General features: G+C 38.4%; 1 protein-coding gene across 4 annotated transcripts in view; it reads right to left on the reverse strand.

Moving 5' to 3' along the window:
* Positions 1–6,175: 6,175 nt before the first annotated feature.
* The window catches only part of Tm7sf3 (transmembrane 7 superfamily member 3), a 42,392-nt gene continuing 22,635 nt past the window's right edge, over positions 6,176–25,932 (reverse strand). For all 4 annotated transcript variants that reach the window (XM_047549912.1, XM_047549909.1, XM_047549911.1 and 1 more), the window contains 7 exons: positions 25,460–25,637; positions 13,713–13,799; positions 12,118–12,198; positions 11,173–11,325; positions 8,132–8,229; positions 7,260–7,422; positions 6,176–6,773 (listed from right to left, as the gene is read on the reverse strand). In XM_047549912.1, coding sequence (XP_047405868.1) covers positions 6,511–6,773; positions 7,260–7,422; positions 8,132–8,229; positions 11,173–11,325; positions 12,118–12,198; positions 13,713–13,799; positions 25,460–25,637 — 1,023 coding nt within the window. In that variant the 3' untranslated portion in view covers positions 6,176–6,510. The remainder of the gene's footprint in view (positions 6,774–7,259; positions 7,423–8,131; positions 8,230–11,172; positions 11,326–12,117; positions 12,199–13,712; positions 13,800–25,459; positions 25,638–25,932) is intronic.

Here is a 25,932-nt window from a genome sequence, read left to right on the forward strand (position 1 = left end):
CAACCTCAGATAAAATGCTTTCTGTTCAAATTTTTAATCGTTGGTATACTTTAATATCAAGGTAACTCCCACAATTTTAGATTAGTTCTATACTGCTTCAGTGAAAACAATGGAAGATCATCGATCCACAAGTTAACTTGAGGTGACTGCTACTACCTTTTTCAATTAACAAACAAAATGTTTTTTAATAAAATATTGATGGAGATAATTTCTAACTGGCATTTGAGGGGACATTTTCCTTTAACCTAACTGGCATCTCCTTCTTAGGTCCCCTTTGTTCCTTTCTTTTCTCTGACCCCAACGTTAGCCACCATCAGTCAGTCCTTATTCCTATTTGGTGCTGTGTATCTGCTCATTTCCTTGGTGTTATCACTTGAATGCTGGATGACTCAGATTTACAGCTACAGTTTATACCCCTCTTTAACTCTTCGATTTGTCCACCTGTGACTGCCAAAGAGTCATTTCAAATTCAAGATGTCCAAAGTGGAACTCCCAAAACTTCTTCACACTATTCCCCATCCCAGTTAATCCCATTTCTAGCTGCCAACTCCAAAAACCCTAAAGTGGCATCTTTGACTCTACTTTCTATCTTGCATCCCAACTCAGCAAATTCTGCTGGCTCGCTCTTCAAAATATATCAGAAACCTACCGTTCCTCACCATCTGCATGCACTGCTACCCCTGGTCCAAGCCATATTAGAGTGAACAAATTGGATTCAACCTAAATATCCTCCAAAAGGAAAAAGAATATTCACAGTACTTAGTATGGTTTATTATGTACTGGATTAGTCCATCGTGGTTGCATAAAACCCCCAAACTTCAGCATTTTGCTTTTGTTCTCATATACAGTGGAAGATTAATTGGGCTGGCCTTTGGCTACTTTAAAATGGAGGTGACCTCTCCACTCCTGGTTTTAAATTTCAGCACTACTCTGTGGTCAAGTGCTCACTGCTTTCAAAGGTGTTTTCCAGATCAGGCCTGGTGGTGCATGCCTATAATAATCCCAGCTACTGGGAAGGCTGAAGCAGGATGGAAAGTTCAGGGTTAACCTGGGCCATTTAGCAAGATCTTGCTTGCCCCCCACCCCAACCCTGCCAAAAAAAAGAAAAAAAGTTTAAGGATTTTAAAGTGGCAGAGCACTTACATAGCATGTGCAGGACTCTAGGTTCATTACCCTGAAAAAAAGAAAAAGTTTTTTTTCCATAGTGAATGAATTTCTCAAATGTTAACCTGTAGAATATGTTCATCTTATGACCTATCTTACCAGGTTTGGTGGCACATGCCTGTTTTTCCAGCAATTTAGGAGGCTAAGGCAGAAGATTGCAATTTTGAGGCCAGCCTCAGCAACTTGTGAAGCCCTAAGTAACTTAGCAAGATCCAGTCTCATAATTTTAAAAGGGGGAGATATATCTCAGTGGTAAAGCACCCCTGCTTTTAATCCCCAGTATCCCCCAAAAACATCCTACCTCAATGGGTTTTTGCTCCTACTTTGTGCAACACTCAAGACCTATGTAAAACATAAGATAGTAAAAACACTATTCAGTGAGTAAGAAGAAAATAACTGGTATATATCAATAAAGGAATTCATAAGTGAGAGCTGGGTTGAAAGGAAAGTTGAATAGCTCTACTCATGGAATAAGACTATATTGAAAAAATGTCAGGCATTAATAAGAGATTTTTTTTAGAAGCCTTCAACCCTGGGCCTCAAGCTCTCTCTCTAGAACCCTAAGCCCAGACCTGACAATATCTTGTTTTAAGGAATTTTGATACACGGATGGTGTCCCCCAAATGACAGTTGGTTGGAGCAGGGGTGTTTTATTTAGGTATTGGGGATGGAACCCAGAAGTGCTCTACCATTGAGCTACATCCCCCGTCTTTTTTATCTTTTATCTGAGATAGGGTCTTGCTAAGTTGCCCAGGCTGGCCTTCAACTTGTAATCCTCCTGCCTCAGCCTATACCAGTTGTGGAGGGGAGAATAAGAGAAAAGGGAAGAAGGAAGCAAACTGAGACCTGCCTGGTTCAATTGCTGAAAAAACTCATTGAGAACTGGAGAGCAAAGGTACGCTTAATAATGATCTCACTTGCTTCTCGTTTTTCATTTTGATCTCTGTCCCTCTGCTCAAAGCCCCGAGACACAGATATCCATGTGCTTCTCAACAGGCCCACCATGAGTTCGAGCAGGTCAGAGTATGTGCACACAAGCTGGGCAATGGAATCTGTCAGTAGGAACCATAAACCTCATGTGAGACAGTGAGCCTTTCACCCCTTAAAGACTCCATAATCAGCCATTCTGTAATCTTGCAAGGGGAGGAATTCACCCTGGGAGTGACAGGTACATTACAGTTGTGTACAGGGCTTGAATAGGAAAAATTGTTTTTGAAGACATGCTGACCCATCTCCTAGAGAACTCCTACCAAATTCTAGGGTTTGGGGAGGAATTAAAGCAGCAAGATAAAAAGGGAAGGTGTTTGCTGCAGTTTTGTCGTGTGGTTAAAATTTAACAAAGATTGATAGTACCCTTAACAGAATACCAAGAGCTGAACCCAGCAACCACCAGAATGAAGGCTATCAGGACTGGCTGGGCATCCAAGTGAGATACACCTGAGTGCTCTCTCTAATGAGAAGGGAGGCTTAAGACTCTGTTTCCCCTCTACTACATGAGACACACTTTGCCCCATTTTGGTTTGGTCACTCCTACTCACCCTCCAAATCTCAGCTTAAACCACTTCCTCAAGAAAATATTCCCTGATGGGCCTCTTTCTGCCTCACCCCATTAGAAATTGTCATTGCATATTGTACCTCTTTGTATAACTATTTTAGTATCTGTCTCACTTGTTACACTAAGCCCTGAGAGCAGAAATCAGGCTTGTAGTATTTGCCATCAGTTTCCTAGCACACAAGACAATGTCTGACACACAAAAACTCAAATTTGTCTTGAAGAAAATATCCAAGTCAAAGACCACTATTATTTTGTTTTCATGTTGTGTTGTGTTTTGTTTGCCTCTTGTTTTGATATAGCTTGATCTAGATCTGCCAATCTCCCCAGTGTTTACATGGTAGTCCCTGGATAAATCCAAAATTTTGACTAACTTGGAGCTCCTCTCTATTGTCAATTTCATAGAGTGGTCCTTGTAAATACAATGGCAAAACTGCGAGGGAGCATTTCCACCAATTATAGGAATAAAATGTTTGCAAAGTACATTACTTTGCCAAGGCTTCAGTAACAAAATATCACAGGCTGGGTGGCTTAAACAACAAAATTTTCTCTGGCAGCTAGAAGTGTATGATTAAAGTACCAGAAGGACTAGTTTCTTCCAAGGCCTCTTTGCAGATGGCCATTCTTGCTGCTTATTCAAATGAACTTTCCTCTGACACGTGCTCCTACGGTTTCTCTGTATATCCTATTCTCTTTTTATTAGGATATCAGATTGGATTGATGGCCTCAATCTGATCACCTCTTTAAAGGCATTATCTCCAAATACAGTCACATTCTGAGATACTGGGAGCTAGAGCTTCAAAATATAAATTTGGTGAGATTATAGTTCAGTCCATAATATAAAAGGAAAACACAGGTAAGCTGCTCTCCCATTAAGGGCTAAGGCCCAATGCAGGACTGAGCACCAGGGTTAAGGCCCTGTTCTCAGAAAATTAAAGCCAAGAACTATGGGTTTTAATGAAGTTTACCAACAGGTATTACGGACATCATCAAGAACGATCCTTAAAAAAGTTCTACACAAATGCTTCTATATAGATATTTATGGTTATTAGAAATATTACATATTATGTATCAGTCACTTGAAATTAAAAAAGAAAAGAAATGGGCCAGGCATGGTGGTACCTGCCTATAATCCCAGTAGCTCAGGAGACTGAAGTAGGAGGATCACAAATTTAAGCCTCAACAACTTAGTGAGACCCCCGTCTCAAAATTTAAAATAAAATAAAAAGGGCTGGTGATGTGGCTCAGTGGTTAAATGCCCTTGGATTCAATCCCTGGTATTAGAAAACAAACCTATGATGGTCTGGGACCACAAAGAATTAACTTGGAAAAACATACTTGTGTGAAATTAATAATTCCTAAAAATGTCATAGTTATAAATATTAACATGAAGACTGGCCTACCAGTTTATTAGAAGAAAATTGAAAATAATCAGTGATTTTACATCTTTATGATTAATACAAAGCACATTTGGATAGGGTGCTGAGCATCTCCAACTTAGGTCTGGGCAGTTATCTGAGAATTTCCTCAGGCATAAAATAAAAGGGACAGATAACATGATCTCTAAAGTCCTTTCCAGGTCTAGTATTCTAGCAAATTCTTTGTTGGAATCAGTTTTCTATCACCTTCTTCAGAAAACTCAACTGGCCTACAAGTACTATTTAGCTAGTGTGGTTTGGCAACCTAGTAACTAATCTATAACAGATCAGAACTTTCAGAAAATGTTTTAAGGATAGTGAAAGAGGTTTTCCTGTAATACTACTACGTTTTCTTCAATTTGATACCTGAAGAGCTAATGAAACCAACACAAATTAATACTTTAATAATTAGGCTTTTTAGCACTTTTTTCAAAATAGGTATTTATTATAAAAATTATACAAATTGGATTTTTATTATAAATTATCATGTTTTTAAATAATTTGTATCATCTTTCCAAAAAATGGTGTTCCACCTTTTACACTCTTCACTTGCAAAGCATTTTGAGGGTACTGAGAACAACTCACAGATACTCCATGTAACTGTTAGAATGTACAAAGATTAAAGAAGCCAGAGTCCCTAAGTTTAAAAAAAGACTTTTTAGTCCATTTAAATGTTACTGTGGTTATAAACAATAAAAATTACCTATTTTAAATTTTTCAAAGCAAATGTGGTTTTGTTTTCTATTTGTTCATTGTTTTATCCTTCCCAAAATACTTTTAAAAGCAAAGTTAAGAGATTTTTCCCATTACCTGAAGCTTCAATAATCTTTTGTACTTTCAAGAAACTGTAAAAAGCAACATCAATTAAATAGTGGTCACCTCACACATGTGTGTGCCACAGCCATGATCAACTTTAACATCACTCAGGCATGTCAGAGAAACCAGCTCACAGTCCAGCACTCTGACAGGTGAGAAGAAAGCCCATGAGGAGGAGGAGTGCAGCCTGTGCATCCAGGTGCTACTTGTGGTGAACAAGGTTACTGAAACTGAAGGGGCCCTCCTTACAGAATCCAAGGTGGTCTTTCTTAATTAAAGGCCGGCCCACTGAATACCTGAATCCTTGTTGACTCCCTCCTCATCACTTCAAAACACAGATCGTAGAAGAGGCTTTAATTTCAGAAAAACAATTATTAAAAACTATTTTACACCAATGCTAACACAGCTACTTTAGCAGGGAAAACTTAAGTGCAGATTTTTTTAAGGCTGTTAATGGCACTATAGATTCAAGGAGGGATCGCTTGTTTCCTTGGGGGAAGGGAGCATGAATCCTTGTCATCTAATGTAGTTTAAGATAAAGATCACCATTTTATTTATTTATTTATTTTTTGTGGTACTAGGGATTGAAACCAGGAGTGCTTTACCACTGAGCTATATTCATCCCTTTCTGAGACAGGATCTTGCTAAATTGCCAAGGTTGGCCTCAAACTTGCAAATCCTCCTGCCTCAGCCTCTCAAGTTGCTGGGATTACAGGAATGTGCCACCATACCCAGCTGTCAACTCTATAAAGTGTTGAAAGAAAAAAACACAACAAAATGCTATGTTTTGTAATCTAAATAAACCATCCATATAAAAATACTATCTACATAAATTGACTAATTTTCAAATAACTGAAATAATTTAGCTATTTAAATTACCATTTTAAGCAATAAAAGTCAAAAACAAAGGAGAACTATTGGATTGTATACTTCAAAATAAGCTGTTAAACTTTATGTGTGTTTTACAATTAAAAAATCTTTTAAATACTGAAAAAAGTGCCTTTTGGTTTAAAAAAAAAAAAAAAAGACACGTACCTTTGTAGTCAGATTGCTTTTAGTAAGATGAGTTACTTCTCTTTATATCCTGACATTCGGGAGCTCAGTATCAAATCCCTAAATCTCCAAGCATAGAGGTAAATAAAGATTGAATAACTCCCCCTCCCCAAGTTTAGACAGACTCAGGGGAGATAATTATTCAAGGAGTTATAAAAAGAAACACCAGGGCTTTTCAGAGGAATCATTGTTTTTTATTTTTATTATTATTATTATTTTGGGGTGTGTCTATTTAATGGAATATGTTGATCATATATTTATAAACCAAAAAGTAATTTCCCATGTATAAGGGAAAATAAGGAAAAGCCTCTCTACCACCAACTGTTCAGTTATCCTTCTCATTCTGTCACTTAGAATCATAACTCCCTAGTGCACCGTTACCACATATCAAAAAAGACACCATAATCTCATGCAGAGCTGATCCCATATTAGACTTGCACCAGGGATTGCTAAAGCAGTCTGGATGTGAATTCCAGAGCTGAGGCAGACTGACCAAGCCCATGCCATCTACAGAAGGAGGGGTGTCCTCTCTCCAGCTGGCTGTTCCTCCTGGAAAAGCTCTTTTATCTGGGTTAATCGGCCATAGAGCCTCTCTCTCAGTGGAGGGATATGGTAGCTTGGATCCAGAATGTTCGTTACTCTGCGCTCTCTCTCTTGCTTCCACCTCTTGTATGGGTGGGGAGGGAAAAACGGTCGCCCTCTTTCTCTTCGAATCTGTAATGTAATTCCACTTACAGCCAGCATCCCCCATACTGCCAGGATAATAAAGTCTAAAAAAATAAATAAATAAATAAATAAAACAGTACAGAAGCACCATTTGAACACTTGTATTTAAAACCTAACATATAAGAACACGACCTTTCGTGGGACTAAGTCTGGGTTTTTCTTTCTAATATCAGACTTCAATGTGAGTAAGTCTACCCATGTACTTTCTCTTGCTCACAATCTAAGTAACGAGCAGGAAAGCCACAGTCTTATTTTGGACACTACAAACTCTCTAGGAACTCTCTATTACAGGCATCCAAAAGTTCAAACAGGTTGTAAAAGAACTAATTGTTTGAATCCCTGGCATTCCAACATTATGCAACCATGCTGACATATACCAATTTTTTTTTGCAGAAAGAAGCTGGGGGGAAAGACAGTGATCTACTTATACTTCACATATGTTCATCATGGAAACTCAATGCTGCTTACTTCTTTCCTATTCCACTCTCCTATTTGAACACCACTCCAGGTTTTGGATTTAAGAGTCTTACCATTATTTTGAAAAGGCACATTTGTGAAAGCTCTGTGGAAATCCGTGTGGAGTGCTCTCCTAAGTACATTCAATGTGATGTAAGAAAGGCTTGTATACATGTAACTGTCAATGGCCAAAACCACCGCATATGAGCCAACAATGCCACAAGACAGGATGTTCAGCTGTGGAAGAATTGAAAAGTTTAGGCATAATCCATGATAGAATGAGTAGTTTCTAATTCTCACTACTAGCCTCAATCACAGAGAATCACTTCTGATCCCTCAGGGCACATGAAAAAGGACCAAGTATTAATAGCTAAAAAAGGTTACCTGAAAAGATCAGTTTATCAAAATACAGCCAGGTGCCACATAAAGACAGACTGCATATACGACAGCAGTTCCACAAGATTATATCACCTACTGATACTCTCTTAGTCTGTATAAGTTCACCCTATGACGTTTCTGTGCTATGACAAAATCACCTACAGATGCAGTTCTCAGAATGTGGCTCTGTTATTAAGCAATGCCTAACTGCACTATAGAAAATAAAATTCCCTGTGAAAGAACTTCAACACCAACATCTAATTAAATGAAAACCCATTCTGGAGAAACAGCTAGAACTAATGCCCCATCAGATTTTTGCACTATAGAAAGATGACTTTTCTGCTCCCACTGCTGAAATACATTGACAGTTGATGCTCCATTTGATGAAACAAAGATGACTGTGTGATAATCATATATAGAATTTCCTTTGCTTTCTTAGTAACAAACTATTTAGAAGCAGATAATCATATAGCCCTCTCTAGTGAATAAAAACATGCAGTAATTGATCAGCTGAAAGCCTGGGACAATAAATATAATGAATAAATCTAACTTGTGATGACACACTTACTATTCTTAGGCAGCCCATGAAAATGACTGGAATGAGGAGAGTTATACAAGAGAAAGTCACCCAGAATACACCATCGTCACGAAAAACCTTTATGTTTCCTGAAAAAGCAAAGAGAAATCAAGACTAAACAAGAGGTTCACCAACTTAAATTTCATTTTTTCAATACTGGAACACAGACAAAGATTGAAGGCTTAAAGCAACAACCAGGGAATATGCTGGCAACTAGAAATGAACTCTAATTTTCTTCATTTCCATCGCTATGATCCCCTTTGAAGGTGGTTTAGAGGGGGAGGGGAAATGACACAGGTAAATGCCCTTCATGTAGTAGTAGGATAATTTTAGAAGAGGTTACAACAGTTCCAGCTCTTCTGTTCACTAGCCCTGTGACTCCGGATGTCAGTTTCCTAACCCATAAAAAGACTGAATTATCTCCAAGCTCTAAATCACTCCTTCTAGCTCTAAAGTTCTATGCTTCCTATTTTGTATTGGGGGGTGGGGGACAAGTAAAAATATTCAAAGTTAAATTATGAACTTACACAATATAAGCTGCAAAATCCTCTTTAGATTTTATTATCAACCCACATCCTGCCACACCACTGCTTACTAGAGGAAATCAGGGACAGAAACTAAACATTCTCTGCTCCTACCAAACCCTTCTGCCACCTGACTCCAACGTGTGGCACAGCTTAGGGTGACCCATAACCAATATATGAAAACTCTTTATAAAGTGAGTTTAAAAAACAAGAGCAGGGTGTGATGGTATACACCTGTAGTCCCAGCTGCTAGGGAGGCTGAAGCAGAACCACTTGAACACAGGAGGAGTTCAGAGCCAGCCTGGGAAACACAGCAAGACCCCATCTCAAAAAAAAAAAAAATCTGATGATTTAATATGATGCTGGCACCATGATTCATCTGTACATGGTGCTATAGCTCGAGACCCATGTTTTGGGCAGAAGTTCTGACCTTGGGACTCCACGTTTTCTGAAAGCCAATTGCAACATGCCATAGTGAGGTGAATTTATGGATTATATTCTGAAGTTCAACTATATTAACCAGTGGCATCTTTTTTGTTTGCCAAGGATTGAATATAGTTACAATGCACACAGATGAAGAATGGACCTTTTCAGAGAATCATCTCTTTTGCTACCCACATAAGATGAAACAGCAATCTAATCAGATCTCAGAGGTCAGCTAAATATTTTTCAAATTATAATGCTTAAAATTATGAGTTTACACCCACTGGCAATAAGGAAATGCTCACCCTAACTGTCCATGAGCTATGAGATAGTTCAAAAGTAAACATACATACATACATATATATACACACACATATATATATGGCATATGCTAAAATTATTTTCACCAATAGGAATAGTTCATCAAAGTTTAGAGAAAGGTGCTCTAGGCTACTTTTATAAAGATGAAAATGAAGACTGTATTATCTCACTCATCACTTCTGTCCTATTGGAGTTTTACAGATGATGAAACAAAGCTGCAGTCAGTGCCCTGTCCAAAGTGAAAAGCCAGGCAGGGCACTAGGGACCAGAATGTATATTACATTTTTTTCCCTGACTTCCAAATTTAGGCTCATTCTACTTATCAAAAGCACACTAAATACTAGAAATTCTAACTTATAGTCCCTCTATCTTCTAAGCATTAACAGAAAGGAGGAAACCCCAGTAAGTGGTATTTGGTTTAGCACATCTAGGGCAGGACCTCCCATCTGTAATTTCAACACTTATCTCCCCATAAGAATCTGTCATTTAGCCAAGCTTAATCACTACTACTTTTCACCAGACTTTCTAAATAAAAGGTCACGCATAAGAGACCAGCAGAAATGAGCTTGGCTACAGGTTTGCTAAAGTCAGGACAAAGGGCCTTGGATAGTCGGGAAACACACGGGTTGTCAATTCTCTCTGGTCTTAAAAAACAATCTTTAGAGAGCCGAGGGACAGATGAATTGTACTCTGTTATATTGTGTGTTCTTAAGAGTCAACAGCCTCAGGAAACTAATTGTTAATCTAACATTTCCATCAATTTCAATATTAATATAAGATCTAAAATAATCACAAAGGAAACAGCCTAAGAGAGTATCTTTGTATTCTTTTCTTCACATTTTGACAACAATCTGGAAATGTAAGTAATTGTACAAGCTAAGAATAGTAACTCACAGGTTATTTGGATTTGTTAAATTACATAAAACAAAATTGCAGAACCATCCTTGGGCTACTGCTCTAGGGTAATTACCAGCAGTTACCTTAAGAACACTTGGGGTTTGGAAAAAGGGAGGAGTGGAGGTGGAGGATACCTGGGAAGTCTGAGGATACAGCATCAGGTTTCCCAGATCAGCTGCCATCACAACATTGCCAATTTATATGTGAGATATATTGGGCTTATGATATATATGATTCACTATACAAAGAGTTCCAGGGTTAAAAACAAAAAACAAAAAAATACCTAATCACTGTTCTGCCATAATAAGAGTCCTCCTTAGCTCCATTAATTCTCACAGAAACACACAGGCACAAAGTTACCTCCACAGACATTCTATGATACACACAGTACAGTGTGCCTCTGAGAAAGTAGGCTTTTTTTTTTTTTTTTTTTTTTTCGATATCAGGGATTGAACCCAGGGGCACTTAACCACTGAGCCACATCCCCAGCCCTTTTTATGTTTTTTGTTTTGCTTTGTTTTGTTTTTAATTTTGAGACAGGATTTTGCTAAGTTCCTCAGCCAGCCTCACTAAGGCTGGCCAAGACTGGCTTTGAACTCACAATCCTCCTGCCTCAGCCTCCCCAGTCTCTGGGATAACAGATGTGTGCCACTACACCCAGAAAAGTAGGAATTCTTATTTGTGTAGGCCTTCTCTAGAAGAGCCACATCATCAGTGCAAATTCCCAGAACCCTTCAAAAAGTGGAGGTACACAGCACCACTTCAGGATCCAAATTCCTAACAAGGTAATATTTGAGTCTAGAGAGCCCAATTAAAGTCTTCCAAACAATGAACCGAACACACAGAACATCAATTACACTCTCCTACCCAATGGAGTGAAGAAAGTCACTGAGGAGATGAGGAACCCCAGCACGAGTCCAACACACAGCATGCACAGTGAGAGGACTCCAAATCGCCACCATGTAGCCACCAAGAAAATCCCGCCAATGCTTCCAACTACAGCTGTCAGGATCAGGCGAACTGTACAAAGGGAGAAGATGCACCGTTTAATCACGAGAAGCATTTCCAACCGTATGCTTCAGACACACGGTACCATTATCAGAGTCAGCCTCAGTCTTCCCTTAGTCAAGCCCCACCAACCCTTCAGCAGTGCCATGACACCAGCATAGAGCAGACCTCTTCAGGGAGGAATCTAACCACTATGTTAACTCCATAGGAGCGTCACAGGCTTGGCTTGTCAATGAGTTCAGACTGAGGAAGGTGAGAAGCATTCTGTTAAATGGGATGGGGTAGCGAAGGAAAATGTCTATTTTAAGGTAAGGAACATTTTAACATTTTGATGTTGTACATTTTGTATCTTGTTTATAATCGACATGGCCTTTCATTTCCCTAAATCCCAAGGAATTTGCTATACAGATTAAAAATCCTGAAGAGAAGGTCTGAATGAGTAGTTTAGAAGAGATACTTGGAGCATAGGGGGCCACTTCACACATGCAAGGGGACATCACACACAAGTCCAACTACAGAAGGAAAAGTGAAGTGTCAACACAGCAGTTTTCCTCTCTCCATTCCCCATTCCCCCAGCCCACAGAACTGGGGACTGAACCCAAGGACCATCTACTGAGCTACATCCCCAGTCCTTTATATTTTTTACTTTTGAGACAGTCTAGCTAAGCTGCTGAGGCTGGCCTTGAACTTGAGATTCTCCTGCTTCAGCCCCCAGAGTAGCTGAGATAACAGGTATGTGCACCACTGTGTACAGTTCAGCAGTTTCCATTGTGAACACCAATTTAAACTATCACTTTCACTTACCATCATACTTAACAGGTGTCAGTCTTGTGATTAATATGTAAAAGAAGAATCCCATGAAGATAAAGCCTATGAAGAATAATTCTAGTGGCAAGCCAGCAGGCAGAAAAACAAAAACAAAAACAAGCTATGGTCAGGTCCTCCTTTTACAATGCAATTTAAACATCTAATCTATCAATATATGCTTACACTCCTGGAATAGTCACACATTATGGCATTTGGAGAAGCACAGTAATTATCTAAAAGGCAGGAGAAATTTAGAAGTCATTGGGAGTAATTTTATTATTAAATGGATAAAATATAAAGTATAGCATTAACTACCAGACACCCTTTTATGTAAATCAATTTCAATTATTAAGTGGTTAATTTCATATTTTCTACTGAGAGTACTCTTGTCATGTTTCTAATCTGAAATTACACACTACATTTCAGCAGTTACATAAGCAAAAATGAAATTATATGTGAAAAATAAAAAAGGTATTCCAAAGCAAAATGTGACTTTAATATCTTTTTAAAATCATCTTATCTTCATCCATTAAAATACCTCAAAATAAAAGCACATATATAACTTTGTTTCCCATAAATACATCTAATCCTGATTGAGGAGGATGCAGCTCTACCTATTTTCTCATATTCTTCTCAGTTGTTATTGGTAGTATTTGTCCTGTATCTTAATTTCAATGTATATAAAATGATAAGTATCAACATAAAAGAAAAATAAAAACCCTGGTAATACCTTTGGGATTTTGCATACAGTCTAGCAATTAATTATTTGTCACAGAATCATTCTATACTTTGAGGGATTGAGTATTCCTCACCATACTCTCTTACCAAACAAGAAAAAAGTGTTGCAACAGAGGGAAAGAAGTTGATATTTCAAACACTTTATTAGAGTAAATTCAAAGAGCAATTAGACCAGAATTATGTTCACTCTACCCATGAAGCTCAGTTATACAGTTTGCTGATAAAATTTTTTTTAGGCAATTGAAAACATTACATAAACTGCAACCCAAAGAACTAAAACCAATTCAGTAAGTATAATTTCCATCCCACTCCCCACCCCATATCCCTCTGTGGATTCTGAAACTCCCCTGGGCAGCTGAACCTCCTACGACTGAGCAGACATTTCAGGCTCTCTCTACACCACAGACCTGGAGCCTGACTCAGCAAGTCCATCACCATCACCAAAATTCACACGCACTAGGCAGATACTCTGACTTCTAATCTCAGTTTTACCTTTAGTCACTAGCAGACCAAGCAACTAAAGAAATTTACCAGGTAAGCCAAATTTTATTACCCTCTTATTAAGAGGAGGTTGCACTCCACTTCTGAGAGAAAAGGAAAAAAATTAAAATGCAGGACTGGGAATGTGGCTCAGCAGTGAAGTTCTTGCTAGCCTGCACAAGGGTCTGGGATCAATCCTCAGAACCATAAAAAAATAAAGATAAAAATGCAGGGCAACTCAAAAGAACCCAGCCACAAACATATGAGGACAGTGGCGAGAAGTGCTCATGCTCCGTACTGTTTATAATTCCCCAACAGCACAGCAGACCAGAGACAACAAGGAACATAACTGGCATGTACACTGGTCAAGATACCTGTTTTCCAGAATCTGTGTCCAAAGAAACAAATGAAGAGACCAAGCACGGCAAAAAGAGTGAAGAACACTTTGGTAGATACTCTTCCTGAAAAAAAACAATGAAAATTTAGTAGATAACATATGCAATTTAACATTCTGGATTTAATTAGTAAAACTTCGTTAAAAAAAAAAAAAGTGAACTGATCTTAAAAATACCCTTTCCACCCTTAATGAATTAATCTATGTAGGCAGGATCAATTGGCTGCTTCTACAACAAAAAAGAAATGAGACTACATGCTTGCTTATAGAAGTATACAATATTAACTATGACATATTCTGTGTAGTAAGGTGAGAGTAAGAGTGTGCCTAAAGTAACTGTTTATTAGACAAACTGCAAGGAAAAAAGGGGGTGGTGGGGCTATGGAGTAAAAGGGATTTATGAGCCATATCAATTAAATACAGTGTACATCTGAAACCTGGTTTGAATTAACTTGTGGAAAACAATTGAGATACTATTGGAGAAATATAAACTCTGACTATAAATTTGATGCTATTAAAGAATTATTTTAAACATTTAAAATGAAAATTGTGTTAATGATACTATGGTTATATTTGTGCATGTGGTACTGGGGACTGAACCCAGGAGTGCTCTACCACTGAGCCCATCCCTTTTTGTTTTGAGACAGGGTCTCACTAAGTTGCCCATGTTGGTCTGGAAATTGAGATCCTCCCGCCTCAGCCTCCAGAGTCACTGGAATTATACACATACACCATTATGCCTGGCTCCTATGGTTTTATGTTTTTTTCTAAAACAACACTTACGATGGTTGGCACTATTTAAAAAACTAATAATAGATATTTAGAGAGATTTTAGAGATAGATATTTGTGAGTAAAATGATGACCAGGGGTTCGGTCATCATTCTAAATAATTCAGTGATAAAGGAGAAACAGAAATTCGGAATGGTGGCACACATAAACTCAAAAGAACATTAATGATACTATTTTTTAAAATATTTTTTAGATGTTGATAGACCTTTATTTTATTCATTTATTCATATGTGGTGCTGAGGATCGAACTCAGTGCCTCACATGTGCTAGGCAAGCGCTCTACCACTGAACCACAACCCCAGCCCCTAATGATACTATTAATCACACATGTACTATCACTTCCAAACTTGGTGAAAAAGGTTGCATTCAAGTCAACAATAAATCAAAATATGCTTCATGATGTCAAAGAATCTCTAATCTCATGATCCTTAATAGATACAAACTTAAATATGAATGCCATGACAACACAAAAGATGCAGTTTATTGAAGAGAAATATGTGCTCACAAAATTCTCTACCACTGATGGGCATGGTGGTGCATGACTGTAAACCCAGTGGCTCTGGAGACTGAAACAGGAGGACAGCAAGTTCAAAGCCAGCCTCAGCAACTTAGTGAGGCCCTGTCTCAAAATAAAAAGGGTTGGGGGATGTTGCTCAGTGGTTAAGCACCTCCCTGGGTAAAATCCCCAATACCAAAAAAAAAAAAATCCCTATTATCATAACTCCTTCAAGATAAACACAAGTAATCCCTGAACTAATAATGAAAACAAAACCTCTTACATAATCTCATATGAAAAATGCTACAAACCTGACACAAATCAAAACACATCAAGCCAGGCGTAGGGACTCAGGTCTGTAATCCCAGCAACTCAGGAGGCTGAGGCAGGAGGATCACAAGTTCCAGGTCAGCCTCAGCAATTTAGTAAGGCCCTAAGCAACTTAGTAAAACCTTTTTTTTTTTGGGGGGGGAGGGGTGTTGACGATTGAATCCAGGGTACTTAACCACTGAACTACATCTCCAAACTCTTATTTTTTTGTTTTGAGACAGGCTCTGACTAGGAGGGGCTTGGATGTGAAGGTCTCTAGAGAAAAGAATGGAGGAAGACAGACATGATTCAATCTATCTGTTAAAAATTCAAATACACATCTGCCTGGATCTCTTGCATTTTCTCTTTCAAGGATGAGCATGGGGAAAAGACTAAGTGGTGACAGAGAAGTGACCGCCCTTTAATTGGGCTCCTGAACTCTCTCACAGGCACATTATACACTTCCTTATAAAATTCAATTTCAGCAAGAACTCTGATATATCAGATTAGCAAGAACCAGCCCCCGCTTCCCCCATTTGTTATCTGATCACCCTCAATATCTGATCAGGTTCCTCATCCTCCACCATCCCCCAGGTGATGTCTCATTACCCTGTCCTGCCTTCAGCAAGAATTCTCTTAGGTCAGTTAGACAGAATTCCCTTTACCCTCATATTATCTCTTAGTAATTTTCCATTCACTGACCACCCCCACCCTCACCACCTGCTCCTTGGCTATATACTTCCACTTGCCCATGCTATATTTAGAATTGAACTCACTCTCTCCCTGTCACTGCAAAATCCCATTGAAATGGTCCCTAAACCTATTATAATACCCTTTCTCTCCTTGAATAGTCTTCACTGCTTTCATGAGTGTCACTGAATTTTTTTCCTCCTTTAACAATAGGATATATCTCGAGAAGAAAAGGAACCCTAATCCCTGTCTCAAGCACAACTAGTAGACTTCGCTCTTCAGAGCAAAATCCCCTGAAAGACCTATTTGAACTCACTCTCCAATTCCAGCCATTTGCTCTCTCGAACATATTCCAGCCATAATGCTCCACTAGAACAGCTCTCAGTGGCACCAATGGCCCTCCATGTTGCTGAAGCCAGGGGTCATTTTCATCCTGTTAGCCAACCCATCTACAGCATCTGACAGTTGATCACTTTGTTCCTTGAAACACTTTCTCCTGCTGCCTTCAGAAAACAGCCAGGCCCAGTGGAACATGCCTGTAATCCTAGCAACTTGAGACGCTGCAGCAGGAGGATCATAACCTGGAGGTCAGCCTCAGCAACTTAGTGAAGCCCTGTCTCAAAAATCAAAATTAAAAAAGGGATAGGGATGTAGCTCATTGGTAGTGTCCCTGGGTTCAACTCCCAGGACCAAAACAACAACAACTAAACTTTCTCTTTGGGCTGTGGGTGTAACTCAGTAGTAGATCACTTACCCAAGTTCCTGGATTCAATTCTTAGCACCACAGAAATTAATTAAATAAAAACAAACATCACTTTCCATTTACCAATCCTGCTGCTCCTTCTCAGTCACCTCAATACCTCAGTATGATTTTATTCAATTTCTACATCTCTATACATTAGTGTCCCCAGGGCTCAGTCCTAGACCCTTCCCTTTTCCATAAACTCACTCAACTGATGAAACCATCCATTCTGTGGTCTTAAATGCTACAGATTTAACCTCATAATTTTCAAGACAATCTCCAACCCAGACCTCGCCTGAATTCCAGCTGCTACATGTATCCCACTGTCAACTGAACACACCCACTTGAATGTTTAAGAAGGTTCTCAAACTGCACATGTCCAAGACCACTCCCAGTTTTTCCCACCTCAGTGAATGGCAGTTCACTTTTTCTAGTTACTTAGGCCAAAACTACAAAGTTATCCTTTCCCCCATTTTCTCTCACTCAATCAATCCATCATCAAAGCCTATTTCAAAATATATTTAGGATCCAAGATGGTGGAATAGAGGGAGGCTGCATTCCTTGTCGCTCCATAACTTGGGTTTCAAACAAAGGATATCTGTTTCTCTGCGAGGCAGTCTTTGCTGCTTATCGATCCCCTACTGTTTATCCCATTTGTCCACTGCGATCGCCTGCAGTCTGTCAGCATATCGACTACTTTTTGAACGCAGATTGCTCACTGACTGCCGCCTACCATCCACCATTTGCCCGTTTGCCTGCCTCTTGCCTGCCCATCACCTGCCTGCCTTTCACCTACTTATCAACCACCACCGAAGGTCCACCTGCCAATCATCCACCCATAGCCTGCAGACAGACCACAGACCACCAGCAGATCACCAGCTGCCTGCTGTTGCCTTCACAGTACCTACAGATTTGGTTACACGTGGCTGCTGCCATTTTGAGACAACAGCCAGGACCTACAGGACCCCCAGCCGAACTGACCAAGCCCCACCTCCAGGACCCCTCAGCCCAGCCAATTGCACCCTACCTCCAGGCCCAACAGAACGACTGACCATGACCATGCGCTGCCACCAGGACTCCTCAACCAGACTAACCACACCCCGCCTCCAGGACCCTGGATCGACCATGCCCACACCCTGAGCTGCAGCTCCCCATATGCCAACATATTTGGAAGCCAGTGTGGCCATCTTGGATTATCCTGGAAGAGGAAGCAACCATCTTTAGGTGGGAAAAATCCCATCCTGAGACACCTGCTAGAGACTGGAAGCTCATTGGCAGATACACATCAGTATACTAAAGACTGGGAGGTTTGAATACTATATAACTGCTATAGTGTAGATCTTTTTTTTTTTTTTTTCCCTCTCCATTTTGAAAAATTTTAAGTTTTTATTTCTTTATTTTTCTTGCTCTATTTTCCTTTTGTTTACCTGTTTCCTCAGTCCCTTTCTCCCTTTTCTCATGCTAACAACCAACTTCTTTTGATTACACTTTCAGTCTTTCTACAATCTAGAATTTCTATATACTCTTTTCTTATCCCATTAACAGTTACACCCTATACCCCTACCCATCCTCCTTGTCCTCCATTAGAAACTGCAGACCTTCTTGTAAATCTGTCTGTTATACTGTATAATAATAATTGAACTCATACTGTTTATTATGACAATATTGTTAATGTCTTCATAGGGGCTATTGGTTTAGGGTTGTATATTGTCTGCACTGGGCACTGCTAATATTGATCTCCCCCTTAAAGAAGAGGTTTTGGAAACCTGCAGGGTCACTACAAGCCTCTGCAGGGGGGCGGGGAGAAATGCACTGCTAGAGGGGAAGATATGTGAACAACATAAAAACAAAGGAAGAAAATGTTCCATACAAACCTAGATTCTATATTAATAGAATCCAGTGACAGCATGGTAGAAGAAATTTCAGAAAAGGAGTTCAGAATATACATAATTAAAGTGATTCATGAAGCAAAGGAAGAGATAAGAGAGCAAATGCTGGCAATGAATGATCACTCCAATAAGCAGTTGAAAGAGCAAGTGCAGGAAGCAAAAGATCATTTCAATAAAGAGGTAGAGAGTCTCAAAAAAACAAACAAAAACAAAAAAACCAGAAATCCTTGAAATGAAGGAAACAATAAACCAAATAAAAAACTGAATGGAAATCATCACCAACAAACTAGACCACTTGGAAGACAGAACCTCAGACAATGAAGACAAAATATTTAGTCCTGAAAATAAAGTCGACCAAACAGAGAAGATGGTAAGAAATCATGAATGAAACCTCCAAGAACTATGTGACATCATGAAAAGACCAAATTTAAGAATTATTGGGATTGAGGAAGGCACAGAGATACAAACCAAAAGAATGAACAACCTATTCAATGAAATAATATCAGAAAATTTCCCAAACCTGAAGAATGAAATGGAAAATCAAATACAAGAGGCTTACAGAACACCAAATGCACAAAATTAAAACAGATCCACACCAAGGCACATTATAATGAAAATGCCTAACATACAAAATAAAGATAGGATTTTGAAGGCCGCGAGAGAAAAGCATCAGATTACATATAGGGGGAAACCAATACAGACAGCAGCCGACTTCTCAGCCCAGACTCTAAAAGCTAGAAGGGCCTGGAACAACATATTTCAAGCTCTGAAAGAACATGGTTGCCAACCAAGAATCCTATACCCAGCAAAACTAACCTTCAGATTTGAAGATGAAATAAAATCCTTCCATGATAAACAAAAGTTGAAAGAATTTACAAACAGAAAGCCTGCACTACAGAATGTTCTAAACAAAATATTCCATGAGGAGGAAATGAAAAACAACAATGTAGGTCAGCAGAGGGAGGAACTACCTTAGAGAAAAACCACTCAAAGGAGAAACCAAGCCAACTTAAAAACCAAAAATAAGCCCAAATGACTGGGAATACAAATCATATCTCAATAATAACCCTGAATGTTAACAGCCTAAACTCAATCAAAAGACACAGACTGGCAGACTGGATTAAAAAGAAATAACCCAACAATATGCTGCCTTCAAGAGACTCATCTCAGAAAATGACATCCACAGACTAAAGTTGAAAGGATGGGAAAAAAACTACCATGTACATAGACTTAGTAAAAAAGCGGGGGTTTCCATCCTTATATCAGATAAAGTGGACTACAAGACAAAGTTAGTCAGAAGGAATAAAGAAGGACATTTCATACTGCATAAGGGAATCATAAATCAGGAAGACATAATGATCATAAATATTTATGCCCTGAACAACGGTGCATCCACGTACATCAAACAAATCCTTCTCAATTCCAGGTCAAATAGACCACAATACAATAATTCTGGGTGACTTTAACACACTGCTGTCACTAGATAGATCTTCCAAACAAAAACTAAACAAACCATAGAACTCAATAACACAATCAATAACTTAGACTTAACAGACATATATAGAATATTCCATCCATCAATGAGTGAGTACATTTTCTTCTCAGCAGCACATTGATCCTTCTCTAAAATAGACCATATGTTATGCCACAAAGCTGCCCTTAGTAAATGCAAAAAATTAGAGCTACAGATCATAATGGAATGAGATTAGAAATCATTGATGAAAAACAGAAATTACTCCAACACCTGGAGACTAAATAATATGCAACTGAATGAAGAATGGATAAAAGAAAACATCAGGGAGGAGATGAAAAAAATTCTTAGAGATAAATGTGAATGACAATACAACATATCAAAATCTCTGGGACACTATGAAAGCAGTATTAAGAGGAAAATTCACTGTAGCACATAAATTGAGCGCATTCAAGAAAAGAATAAAAAGCCAACAGCTAAATGACCTAACATTACATCTCAAAGTCCTAGAAAAAGAAGAACAGAACACCACCAAAAGTAGTAGAAGACAGGAAATATTTAAAATCAGAGCTGAAATCTATGAAATTGAAACAAAAGAAGCAATTCAAAAAAGTGATAAAATAAAAAGTTGTTTCTTTGAAAAAGTAAACAAAATAGATAAACCCTTAGGCACACTAACAAAGAGAAGAGAGAAAACTCAAATTACTAAAATTTGGGATTAAAAAGGAAATCACAACAGACACCACTGAAATACACAACAAGAAGCTACTTTGAAAATCTATACTCCCACAAAATAGAAAATATTGAAGACATCAACCAATTTTCTAGAGACATATGATCCTCCCAAACTGAACCAGGAGGACATACACAATTTAAATAGGTCAATTTCAAGCAATGAAATAGAAGAAGACATCAAAAGCCTATCAACCAAGAAAAGCCTGGGGCCAGATGGATTCTCAGCTGAGTTCTATAAGACATTCAAAGAAGAACTTAGACCCATAATCCTCAAAGTATTTCATGAAATAAAGAAGGAGGGAACCCATACAAATTCATTCTATGAAGCTAGTATCACTCTGATACCACAACCAGACAAAGACACATCAAGGAAAGAAAACTTTAGATGGATATCTCTGATGAATACAGATGCAAAAATTCTTAACAAAATTCTGGCAAATCGCATACAAAAACATAGTAAGAAGATAGTGCACCATGATCAAGTGGGGTTCATCCCGGGGATGCAAGGTTGGTTCAACATCCAGAAATCAATAAATGTAATGTATCACATCAACAGACTTAAGGTTAAGAATCATATGATTATTTCAATACATGCAGAGAAAACATTTGACAAAATTACAACACTCCTTCACGCTTAAAACACTAGAAAAAATAGGCATAGTAGGAACATACTTCAACATTGTAAAGGGTATTTATGCTAAGCCCAGGACCAACAAAATTCTTAATGGAGAAAAACTGAAAGCATTCCCTTTAACTGGAACAAGATAGGGATGCCCTCTTTCACCACTTCTACTCAACATCAGCCTTGAAATACTAGCCAGAGCAATTAGACCAAAGAAATTAAAGGGATACAAACAGGAAAAGAAGAACTCAAGCTGTCACTATTTGCCAATTACATGAGTTTCCAAAAAACTCCACCAGAAAACTTCTAGACCTAATAAATGAATTTAGCAAAAAAGCAGCATATAAAATCAACACACATAAATCTAAAGCATTTTTATTCATAAGTGATGAAACATCTGAAAGGGAAATGAGGAAAACAACTCTGTTCACAATAGCCTCAAAAAAAAACAGGGCTGGGAAGATAGCTCAGCTGGTAGAGTGCTTGCCTCGAAAGCACAAGGCCCTGAGTTCAATCCCCAGTACCGCCAAAAAAAAAAAAAAAAAACATAAAATACTTGGGAATCAATCTAATCAAAGAGGTGAAAGATCTCTACACTGTAAACTACAGAACATTAAAGAAAGAAATTGAAGAAGACCTTAGAAGATGGAAAGATCTCCTATGTTCTTGGATAGGCAGAATTAATATTATCTTAATGCCCATACTTCCAAAGGCGCTATGCAGATTTAACACAATTCCAATTAAAATCCCTATGACATTTCTCATAGAAACAGAAAAGGCAATCATGAAATTCATCTAGAAGAACAAAAGACCCAGAATAGCCAAAGCAATCCTGGGCAGGAAGAATGATACAGGAGGTATCACAATACCAGACCTTAAATTCTACTATAGAGCAATAGTAATAAAAACAGCATGGTATTGGCACCAAAATAGACAGGTAGACCAATGATACAGGAGAGAAGACACAGAGACATACCCACATAAATAATCTCATACTAGACAAAGGTGCCAAAAAACATACAATGGAGAAAAGATGGCCTCTTCAACAAAAGGTGCTGGCAAAACTGGAAATCCATAAGCAGTAAAATGAAACTAAACCCCTATCTCTCACCCTGTACAAAACTCAACTCAAAATGAATCAAGAATCTAAGAATGAGACCTGAGATCCTTCACCAAATAGAAGAAAAAGTAGGCCCAAATCTCCATCACACTGGCTTAGGACCAGACATCCCCCATAGCAGAAGAAATAAAAGCAAGAATCAATAAATGGGATAGATTCAAACTAAAAAGCTTTTCCTCAGCAAAGGAAACAATCAATAATGTGAAAAGAGAGCCTACAGAGTGGGAGAAAATCTTTTCCACACACACTTCAGACAGCACTCATCTCCAAAATTTATAAAGAACTTAAAAAACTTTACACCAAAAATACAAAGAACCCAATCAATAAATGGGCTAAGGAAATGGACACTTTACAGAAGTATACAGGTGATCAACACATATATGAAAAAGTGTTCAACATCTCTAGTAATTAGAGAAATGCAAATTAAAACCACCCTAAGATTTCATCTAACTCCAATTAAAATGGCTATTATCAAGAACACAAGCAATAAATATTGGCATGGATGTGGGTAAAAAGGCACACTCTTACATCCCTGGTGGTTGCAAATTGGTGCAGCCACTCTGGAAAGCAGTATGGAGATTCCTCAGAAAACCTGGAATGGACACACCATTTGACCCAGCTATACCACTCCTTGGTTTATACCCAAAGGACTTAAAATCAGCATACTACAGTGATGCAGTCACATCAAAGTTCATAGCACCTCAATTCACAATAGCTAGATTGTGGAACCAACCAAGATGCCCTTCAAAGATGAATGGATAAAGAACCTGTGGTATATATACACAATGGAATATTACTCAGCCATAAAAAAGAATAAAATTATGGCATTTGCTGGTAAATAGAAGAAGTTGGAAAATATCATGCTAAGTGAAATAGGCCAAGCCCAAAAAACCAAAGGCTGAATGTTTTCTCTGATAAGTGCATGACAATATGTAATGAGGAGGGGTTTGGAGTGGGGAGAAGTAGAACTTTGGATTGTGTAGAGGAAAATGGGGTGGGAGCGGGTGGGGGAAGGAAAGATCGTAGACTGAGACAGACAATATTACCCTATGTATATGTACGATTACATGAATGGTGTGGATCTATATTGTGCACAACCACAGAAATGGAAAGTTGTATTCCATCTGTGTACAATGAATCAAAATGCAGTCTGTAAAAATTAAAAAATAAATAAATAAAAAATAATACATTCAGTCACTCATTGGTCAAATCTGGGACAATATGGAATGAAATTAGAAAAATGTCACTTGGCAACGACCTAGTAATAAATGTTTCAGGAAAAGACCACCAGAAGCTAAACTAGCAAGTATGAGTTTGAGAATGAGATTATTTACAGACACTGAAAATATCTCCCCAAAAGATATTTTAGGCAAAAATAATGACTTTACAGCAGAGAAGACTGGTAGATGCTACTAATCAAGTAATCCAGTTATCACCACCAGTTATGGGACAGCTATCAAGTAAGAAAGACACATCGCTTCCTGTATTTCTGCTAAATATGCATAAACTGAATTTAATCATAAAGAAGCATCAAAGTAACACAGGCTGAAGACTTTCTAAAAAATAAACATCCTGTACTCTTCAAAAAAGGTCCAAGTCCTGAAAGACAAAAATAGACCAAACTGTTCCAGATTACAAGAAGCGAAGGAGACATGACAAGTATATGCAATGTGGTACCCTGAACTGGACTTTGGACAGGAAAAAAATTATTTTTTGGCTTCTAAAGGACACTAGTGGAATAACTAGTAAAATTTGATAATATCTGTAGATTAATAACAGTATTGTATCAATATTAATTCTGTGATTTCAATCATTTTACTATGGCTATGTAAGGAAATAAACATAAGTATTTAGAGGTACAAGGTCATTCTGTCTGCAACTTACTCTCAAATGGTTCAGAAAGAGTATTATATGTACATACATGTAATATTTTTATAGGAAGACAGGATGAAGGAAATAGAATAATATGGAAACTAATGTTTGAGGAATCAGAGTGAAGATTATGCAAAAATCCTATTTGTGCACCTTTTCTACCACACTGTTTCAAGATGACACACACACTGGTCCCACAACACCTTCACTGCCACCATTCTCCCTAAGTTACGACCTCTCACCTGGATGACTTCGGTGGCCTCCTAACTCATTCTACTACTTCTGCTCTTGCCGCTGTCTTTTCTCCAAAGGAGCCAGCAATCACATTAAAATGTAAGTCAGATCACGGCACTATACACTCAAGACCTCCCAGTGTCTTTCCATTTCCTCTGAATAAAAGCTGAAGCACCTACTATGATCTACAAGGGCACACTACCAGCCCTGCACCTTTGGCCTCATCTCTACTCTGCCCTCCTCATTCTCCTCCAGCCATTGTCCTCACACCTTTCTTCAGGCAGCCTTCTGGAAGTGGACTTCAGTACTGGCTATTCCCTCTGCCTGGCAGGCCCTGTCCCCAGATATGCACATGGCTTCCTGCCTCCAAGGCCTTTCCTCTCTGTGCTATCTCAGATTTCTTCTCACCTCTACCAATGTGTTCCTTTCCAATTTTATTTTTCTTCTTAGTGCTCATCACTTTCTCATGCATTATATACTTTACAAATTTATTCTGCCTTGTATCTCCCACTAAATATACATATGATTTTGTATCTCACAAACACACACACACACATATATGTCAAGTATTTTTATTTTGTCTGGTTTGTTCACTGCTATATTCTAGTGCCTAGAACAGAGAGTAGAAAAATGCAGTGGTTCAAAACACATTTGCTGAATTAACAAAAAGCATTTTTTAATATTAAGTTCTACATTTGTGGAAACAGATCTGCAAAGTCAAAGAAGAATCTGTCAAAGTTTAAATCCATATACTCACCAAGGGAAGCACAATTACCCTCCACTGCCTCAAAGTTGCAAGCGTATGTGTGAGCAGGAACATAGGCAGCAGATGTATTCAGCAATGGGTCCCGAACAATGACATTATAAATGACTCCTTGACCCCAGAGGGAGGAGAAGGAAACTCTTGTCTTATCATCGGCTGTTAGAGTCACCACCTATAGTCAAAAATAATGCACAATTAGTGTTTAGATTTTTTTTAAAAGCTATTCTATTAAAAATCCCACCTGGGGCTGAGGTTGTGGCTCAGTGGTAGAGTGCTTGCCAAGCACATGTTAGGCACTGGGTTCCAGCTTTAGTACCACATGAAAATAAAGTTATTGTGTCCATTTACAACTAAAAAAATTTTTTTTGTTAAAATTCCATCTACATATAATATTAAATTTCGATTTTGTTTAAAAGCAAAAATTACACCAACCCATTTAGCTTTGTCAGAAGACCAGCCTACATGCC

This window comes from Sciurus carolinensis, chromosome 4 (assembly GCF_902686445.1).
Source record: "Sciurus carolinensis chromosome 4, mSciCar1.2, whole genome shotgun sequence".
In the NCBI taxonomy this organism is placed as follows: domain Eukaryota; kingdom Metazoa; phylum Chordata; class Mammalia; order Rodentia; family Sciuridae; genus Sciurus; species Sciurus carolinensis.